An 8,214-nucleotide genomic window follows, 5' to 3' on the forward strand; every position below is an offset into this window, starting at 1 on the left:
TTTCTCTGTTTTATTCATTTTTTATTTATGCTTTCAAAAGGTGACAATGTAAGCCCAAAGGTTATAAATAAAATTTGGCCAACTGTCTTATCGCCGCTTATCAGATACGTAATGCCCAAAACCCCGACCATCTATATAAGTCAAACAAATGCTCACAAAGATGTTATACCAACGACAGCCATGTCGCTGAACAAGTCTCTGCTATTCGCTCTCTTCGGCCTGTTGGCCACTCTTGCTGTTGGCCAGGCGGAACGTGTCCGCTATGACAACTATCGTCTCTACAAGGCCAATGCCGCGAACGAGGCTCAACTTGCCGTGCTGAAGGATCTGGAGGGTTCCTCCGACTCCATCCTCTTCCTAGATGGTGTGCACATTGTGGGTAAAGATGTTCAAATGGTTGTCGCTCCCCACAAGGTGCCCGATTTATTGGATCTGTTGGGCAGGGCTGAGATTAAATACGAGCTGCAATCGAAGGATTTCCAGAAGTCTATGGATGAGGTCGACGAGAAGGTTGCCATCAAGGGACGCGTTGGCATGACGGGACGCGCCGACGACCAATACAACTGGGAACAGTACTATGAACTAGAGGATACCTATACCTGGATGATACAGCTGGCCTCGAAATATCCCCATGTTGTCACACTGATCGAGGGTGGCAAGAGCTATCAGCGCCGTTCTATTCTGGGTGTTAAGATCTCCAAGAGTCTGTCTGACAAGCCCGGCATCTTCCTGGAGGCTGGCATTCATGCTCGCGAATGGATTTCTCCCGCTGCTGCCACCTTCATCATCAACCAGCTGCTGACCTCTGAGGTGGACTCCATCAAGGAGTTGGCTGACAACTACAACTGGTATGTCATTCCCCATGCCAATCCCGATGGCTATGTGTACACTCACACCACGAATCGCTTGTGGCGCAAAACTCGCACTCCCTATGGCAGCTGCTATGGCGCTGATCCTAACCGCAACTGGGGCTTCCATTGGAACGAGGTGGGCGCCAGCGATAGTCCCTGCTCTGACACCTATGCCGGTCCCGAGGCCTTCTCTGAGATCGAGACTTATTCGCTGTCGCAATACATTGCCTCGATAAAAGACAAGATTCAGCTGTACATCTCGCTCCACTCTTACTCGCAGTATCTGCTGTATCCTTATGGCCACACTAATGAGCTGCCCGATAATGTCAAGGACTTCGAACAAGTGTTTGATGCTGCTATCGCGGCTGTCTCGCAGCGCTACAGCACCAAGTACACTGGTGGCAACATCTATGATGCCATCTACCCCGCAGCTGGTGCCAGCACTGATTGGGCTTATGGTACTCAGGATGTGCGTATGGCTTTCTGCTATGAGCTGCGTCCGTCCTCCAACTCCATCCTTACTGGCTTCAGACTGCCCGCTGAACAGATTATTCCCGCCAGCGAGGAGTTGCTGGACTCCATTGTCGCCATGGCTGCCGAGGTCAAGGCTTTGGGCTATTTCGATAAATAAACGACTTCAATTGTTGTCTACATATAAAACTGAATATTATTTATGATGAATTAGTCTTAATTACTTTAACTGCTCTCGGATATTCAAAATAGAATGTGGAAACATGTCATTGCACAATAATAGTTTTATGACATGGGTTTTACGTTATTGTTTGAATCATTTGTAATTATCAACTTTCGCATTTCGTAGGAATTTTGTGTAGAGCAATAAAAACCATGTGATTGATACTAAGTTAAAAATACATTTAACAGACCCAATAGATAGATGCTGTTTCAACATTTATTTGCGATCACGATCTACATTCTGCCCACACTTCTAATCAAGTATACGCATAGTACGTTTCAATATCTGTAGTCAGAAACTCGTTATAAATACAATTTGCTGGAGTATAATAAATTTAATAAAAGAAATTTACAGTAGATTAACTACGAGCACGTGTCTTGATTGTTGGGCAAAACCATTTTGTGCATTGCGAAATTTCCCATTATTGATTATAGTAAGGCATTCACATAATCTGCAATGAACTGTATTGATCGAGATTATTTTCAATTTAGTCTCTATCACGGTTGATGTAATTGAAAATAGGACGAAATGTAAGGAAATAAACAAATTCGAAGGCAGTGACAATGCTGAAGCCAAGAATAAGACCCAACAGGCCGCCAAATGAAGCTGAGAATGAAGAATAAAAAAGATACAAATTTTAATAAATCTCTATTAAATTTAAAAGATAGGGAACTTACCTAGTGCCGATAGCCAGTTCTGAAATATTTCCATGCGGTATCGAGTGGACATCAAGTCGCTGAAGAACACATGAACCAAAATGCTATCTGTTTGACTGGAGCTATAAATCAGAAAATAATTTAATATATAACAATTCAAAAAATTTGAAAAACAAGTAAGAAAGTTACAGTCGAGTGTGCTCGACTGTGAGATACCCACCGTTTTGAATTTGAATAGTGTGGGTATACATTTTAAAATATATCTAAATTAATATAGCGAAGATACAAAAGATTTTCCTAAATTACTTCTACATTTTTAATCTGATCTCAACCAATTTTTTAGCAACCATAAAGACTATACTTATTATTGCATGCACTAAAACTCTAGCTTACCCTTGATATTCGATTTTCGGGTGCGGAAGTGAGAAAAAATTTGAAACCAACTTGATCTGCTTACAAAAATAACAAGTACTCTCGAAAAAAATATATCTCCATCTCTTATAGTTTCTGAGATCGAGGTGTTCACACAGACGAACAGACAGACGGATATAACTCCTTCTACTTGTTACATTTCCAGCAGGCACAAAGTTATAATACCCTTCTAGCCTTTGGGTAGTGGGTATAATGAACACCATGAAATATAATGAAATGCAAAAAAAAAGAGACTTGCCTGCTACTTCTTCTGCTGGAGTAATTAACCTCTAATCGGCCCATGGTGCTCTCGGAGACATACAAATTGGACTCACAATCAGGGAGACAATCACAGGGAAAACTGGTTGTACGACGTACTCTGGAGAGCGACGCGCCCAGATTCGCCAAGGCACGAGAGTAGAGACCTTCAGTGCGAGAAATTCCAAATAATAAAACGCAATCAAATTTAATAATTCTCGCTTACGTTTGCTCTCAATAATGCAGTTTAAATGAAGAACTCCGCACACCTTGAAGGTGCCATTGTTGGCCACATAGGCGGGCAGACAGCCGCAGATCTCTAGAGTCATTCGCATTCTGCACTCGAACATGCAGTTGATGAAAGAGTATCGTCTGAGTCCATCCAGCTTACGCTCGTTGCCAAAGAGGCAGTTCCTCCACTTCAAGTCCATGCGCTGTATATCCCTTGTAGCATATGTCGATTCTGGATTGATGCGCACGAAACTTTCTCGCGTGGAGGTTACCACTTTGGATTCTGCGTTCTCATCGGGAAAATTATGCGAATTGTGGATGAGCAGGCGAAAGCCGAAGCCGCTAAAGAATGTGCCATAATAATCGGCGACCATGGGATCGAGGAGCACGGAAAGTCCAGTCGGATAGCCACACCCTGTCACCCGATACGGACGCTTGGGCACCTGGTAAGCAATCTTTCTGTAATTCACACAAATGATTAATTATTAATTATGAATAATTCGAGTCTATAAATAGCTCACATTCTTATGTTTGTTAATTGGAGTACTTATAAGTATAATGGCAGTTTTATTTTTGTGTATTGTGTGTATTTTTAATTAAGCTGATTTATCTGCGTAAATGTGTGAGAAATAAATTCGTAGATATCTGTGACGCTGTGACGCTGTTTTAATTGGTTGGGTATATATGAATGAAGTTTATTTTCGTAAATATTTTGTTTGACGTCATAAAGATTTTGAGTATAAAAAACGACATAAAAAAAGGGTAAAATCAAAACTTTAACATTTTATGAAAAATAGACAACAAAGTTATCAATCTTCTGTTTATCTTAAGTTTCTTTGCATGCTAAATTTGTGTAAGTCAAGTCATATCACTAAGTTTTAGTATTTAATAGTACAATGGAATGAATAAGTTGGAGTTTAGAAGACTGTTTAACTCAATACAAATTTTGGAATTTTATTAAAGAACGGCTTACAAATGAACTTTACAAAAACTAACAAGTAAGAAGTCGAGCACACTAGACTGCGAGATACCATTTTGAATAAAAGCTAAATATTAGGGTACATTACATTTTCATCTACTCACGTTGGAAAATTATTGGTCAATGCAGCAAAGTAGTTGAAGCTGCAGCAAGTGCCCTCCAGTGTCATAATGCGTTGAAAGAGACTCTCGCAGCGTGTGTTGATTTCCCTTCCAGATGCATCGAGAGATCATCTCCAGGCAGTCGGGTGAGAGTTGTTTGCTCAGCTCCGTGAGAGTAATATTATTCATGTTTAAAATATTATCGTAGATATGTAGGGAATCGTTGCTAATGGTGTTGCCCACTGGGAGTAGCGTTAGGTTAAAAAGTTGCTGCAAATGCTCATTTGTGACGTTGGGTGGCAGTTGCCTGAAGAGAAGTGAAGTTATTGAAAATCATTTTATTTTTTGTATACCCTCTACTTACATATTTCGCATCAAGTTTAAAGCTTTGGTCTTCGAAATCTTGTTGAAATTGCAAATCGTTACAGCCGGAAAGGGAATATTCCAGGTGGGGAAATGCGAACTCTCGATGACAGTCACCGTTGGCGTCTCACGATTCGCATACAGTGAAACTAATACCAGAGATATGGAGGCGATAATGGCAGACAAGACAACAAACAACCAAAAGAAACGTTCATTCCTGCTGATATCCTGGCGAGTAATGTAGCTGAAGCCATGCAACGATGTGGTCTGACAATAATTGCGCAGACTTTCCGTGAACCAATTCCAAATAAGTCGCAGCCGATAATATTTCCAACGTCGGCGACTGTGACCATGACTGAGTACTGAGAAGGTAGCGGTGCTATTGCTGTTCCTGTGCCCTTCCAAAGACTTAGACATATGCTGTTGCGATTGCACCACGCGTAGATCAAAGATGCGCCGCTTCTTAAACGCCATCTCATGCGCTTTTCACTGCCAACTGATTTGTCTTTGCTCAGGAATTTGGGCCAGTTAGTGAGCTCGACCTAATTACCATTAGCCGCCTGTTCGATTTGACGACGACGACGCCGCAGTCTATAACGTACTCTCTGTCGGAGCAGCCAGTTGCAAGTGGGTCGCACACACACGAAGAACACCAGCTCGAAGACGGACACGAAACTGCAGCCCATAAACAACCCCGTGATGCCGCCGAAGGTGCCTGTTCCCGTTGTTAAATGACATACACTTAATTAATATAGGTCTAATAGCTCGTTAGTCTTAGCAGAACAGTCCAAATCCTTGATAATGTACAAACAAATATTTCTTTGCTGAATTGGTCAATAATATCAAGAGTTACATGGTGAGAAGACCTTTTTTTTTTGTAAAAATTTAACACTTAATTTGAGTGGGAGAGTTAAAAAATTTGATTCAAAGCATTGATCATAAATATCGTAGTGGGGTACAGCTAGTAAGTGTTTCGTTTAAATCATTTCTAATACAAATACATAATCTATGCATGTATTTTTGCAAATAATTAAATGTTTTTTTTGCAAATAAAAAAAAACTTAGACAAGCATTCTTGTCAAGAAATAGTAATAAAGCTGTCTTAACTAAATTTCGTTTCAGTTTTAAAATTAAAAAAAAATGGTTAAAATAATAAATAAATTAAATTGAAATTAGCTTTAATCTAATCCTATAGTGTCTTCTAGAAATTCATATTATTTTCTATTTTGCCTATTTTAAGTTCGTTTTATAGCAGTTATCACAGTACTTGCCTATGAAGGTCAACCAGTTCTCATAGACATCCAAGCGCAATTGCTCTGCGCTCAACGACTCAAAGTAAATGTGCACAACTAGCTCATCGGAGGCATTAAAGTTCTGACTGTGCGAGCGGAATAATTAATATGATAATTATTGTATGGACGGCCAATAATAGATATTCACTTACAAGAAGGCATCATTATTGACATTAGTCATAGATTGTCTGGCATCCAAGTTGGTCACATCGCTGTGTACGTCATATCGATAAAACTGGCATGGAGGTAAGCAGTTGCAATGCGACTGAAGTTTATCCCAGCTGAAATCTATAATAAACATTTACTCATTAAAAAGAGTATGTCAAGAGAAAAATGTTTTTAACACTATAAAACAATTCTCGACATCAAAAATATAAAAAGTTGCTGGACATTTTACGTTTGCAAAACATAATTTCATTTGTTTTTAATATACACAAAAATTTCCAGGGCATTTATATACGGTATTTTAGATAACTTTTCGCACCAATATAAATCACTCTTTCTTTTCTCTTGTATTTTATTTACCACTAAAATTGGCTTTCATTTCAACTCATGCATTGAATCCATGTATGTATTTTTGTTTTAAATTAACTCTGTCCAACTATGGCTACCCATTTTCAATAAAAGAGAAACAGTGCACTATTATTCTAAAGATATACTAAATTATTATACTGAAAAATAATAAAATAAGTCAATGGATATATTGGGTATATCGATACAATGTTTAAATACCCTTCTATCCCATAGGCACCGGATATAAAAATTCTCATGCATATTTTTCGTTGGCAAATATTTCCTGAATGAGTCGTATTACTCAAAAATTACTCAATTGGTTACTAAGAGCTTTGAACATTTGTACAATAAATTCTAATCTTCGATTTTGAGCTAGTGTATAAAATATACATGTATGAAAGGAAAGGCTTAGTTCTTACCTTGATCCTGGAAGCACTTGTACTGCCCGACTGGACATTGGGACCAATACCACCTGCTGGGCATATGGGGAGGCACACAGCCGCACTTCTCAAAGATTCTCGCACTTCTACATTCAGCTACACAATTGTCCTGACTGTAGATGGAGAATTGAAACATCTTTCGTTCATTGGGCAAATAACAAAGTCGCTGTTTGATTGGCAGACTGGCTATATAAGAAGATGCATGCGTTTCATAAGGTTTAAGCATCAAATGAGACTCGGTTGCTTTTGGTAAAAAGACCCGTTGTGTGGTTGCATCAACTGTGGTGCCGGCCTCGTGTATGAATAAATGGAAGCCAGCTGTGACAGCCGAAGAGCTGCCGTAATCTTCGAGTTTTGTGGCCAGACGTATAGTTAATCCTTTTGCTGATTGGCACGACGTAAGCGAGCACTTTGGCTGTCCCATAAAGCTGCAACAACGTCCTTCACTGTAGCTCCACGTGGTGGCAAACAGATCTTTGCAGCTTTGCGATTCACCCTGCCACAAGCAAGTCAATAGTTGAGTTTCACAGAGTTGTGGCGACAGTTGCTCCAAAACTTCCGACCAAGTAAAGTTTAACCAGCTCAAAGTATTGATCATTGACTCGTTAACTTGACCTAAATTGCGTTTAGGTAACCACGGTAATTGCTGCAACAATTTGCTTGCCACATCCCACTCCCTAGCCTTGCTAAAGAGACTTCGCTTAGAGATACGATTCGAGTAGCAAATAGTGAGAGCTGGAAAGGGAATTGAACGTTCACCACTTGGTTGCATTATGCTCTCTATGTAGCGTATCGTTGGCGTCTCTGCACTCCTGCCATACGACATGATCAACACGAGCAGCGAGAGGACCACGGCAATGCAGATGAAGATCCACCAGAGCACACGCTGCCACGTCTTCGCGCCCACAAATAAATGGAATCCATGTATGCTGGACATTTCGCAATATATCTCGAAGCCAGTCTTGGGTTTGCATAGTCCATCATCGTTACGCTCTCGCAGAAAATTCAGGAACCTGGGCAACGGAACTTGCTCTAGTTTTTTTCGACAATTTTGAGCGAGTCTCTCGAAACCATCGCACGAACTTGAGACGTTTGTAGATCTTGAAAAACTGGCTTTGGGGTTTTATAGGTTTTTCGAAACATTGTAGCGCCGTTGACTTGTGAGGTTGCTTGGGTCTCAAATACTCCTCAAAGTTGATTAGATAAATGGGTTGCTCTAGCTCTTCATTTGACATTGGAAATAGCTGTCGGTCGAAATGATACTAATTTCATATTTATACTATTTCAATTTTAAATAACTTCTTAAATATAATAAAATATAATATATAAATTTGTTATAATAGCAAATATTAGCAACAGAAATGAGTAATTACTTAAAAAAAAAAACACAGAAATGAAATATTAAAAGCTAGATGACATAATGTC

The 8,214-nt window shown here is 39.7% G+C and overlaps 3 protein-coding genes across 3 annotated transcripts; 1 reads left to right on the top strand and 2 right to left on the bottom strand.

Moving 5' to 3' along the window:
- The first annotated feature begins 158 nt into the window (after positions 1–158).
- On the top strand, positions 159–1,528 carry LOC133849705 (zinc carboxypeptidase A 1-like). Its single transcript, XM_062285812.1, has one exon. It carries the CDS (start codon positions 181–183, stop codon positions 1,480–1,482), a length of 1,302 nt encoding a protein of 433 aa, XP_062141796.1. The 5' UTR covers positions 159–180; the 3' UTR covers positions 1,483–1,528.
- Positions 1,526–5,335, bottom strand: LOC133849699 (pickpocket protein 11). Its single transcript, XM_062285810.1, is given in 7 exon segments — positions 1,526–2,151; positions 2,223–2,323; positions 2,872–3,037; positions 3,097–3,560; positions 4,185–4,285; positions 4,287–4,488; positions 4,546–5,335. Coding segments are annotated over 7 exon segments (1,626 nt in total). The 5' UTR covers positions 5,019–5,335; the 3' UTR covers positions 1,526–2,032.
- A 370-nt stretch (positions 5,336–5,705) lies between these two features.
- LOC133850862 (pickpocket protein 11) lies at positions 5,706–7,726 on the bottom strand. Its single transcript, XM_062287104.1, has 3 exons — positions 6,769–7,726; positions 5,989–6,124; positions 5,706–5,922 (listed from the first exon to the last, which is right to left on the bottom strand). The coding sequence occupies exons 1-3, from the start codon at positions 7,724–7,726 to the stop codon at positions 5,775–5,777; spliced, it is 1,242 nt and encodes a 413-aa protein (XP_062143088.1). The 3' UTR covers positions 5,706–5,774.
- Positions 7,727–8,214: the final 488 nt, after the last annotated feature.

Source organism: Drosophila sulfurigaster, chromosome 2L, assembly GCF_023558435.1.
Source record: "Drosophila sulfurigaster albostrigata strain 15112-1811.04 chromosome 2L, ASM2355843v2, whole genome shotgun sequence".
NCBI lineage: Eukaryota > Metazoa > Arthropoda > Insecta > Diptera > Drosophilidae > Drosophila > Drosophila sulfurigaster.

Bases quoted from the DNA above. Each gene is read 5' to 3' on its own strand.
- LOC133849705 (XM_062285812.1), top strand. From the start codon at position 181: ATGTCGCTGAACAAGTCTCTGCTATTCGCTCTCTTCGGCCTGTTGGCC.
- LOC133850862 (XM_062287104.1), bottom strand. From the start codon at position 7,726: ATGTCCAGCATACATGGATTCCATTTATTTGTGGGCGCGAAGACGTGG. The intron at 6,125-6,768 runs GTAAGAACTAAG...TGTTTATTATAG, and splicing joins CAAGTGCTTCCAGGATCAAG to ATTTCAGCTGGGATAAACTT. The intron at 5,923-5,988 runs GTAAGTGAATAT...CCGCTCGCACAG, and splicing joins GTCAATAATGATGCCTTCTT to TCAGAACTTTAATGCCTCCG.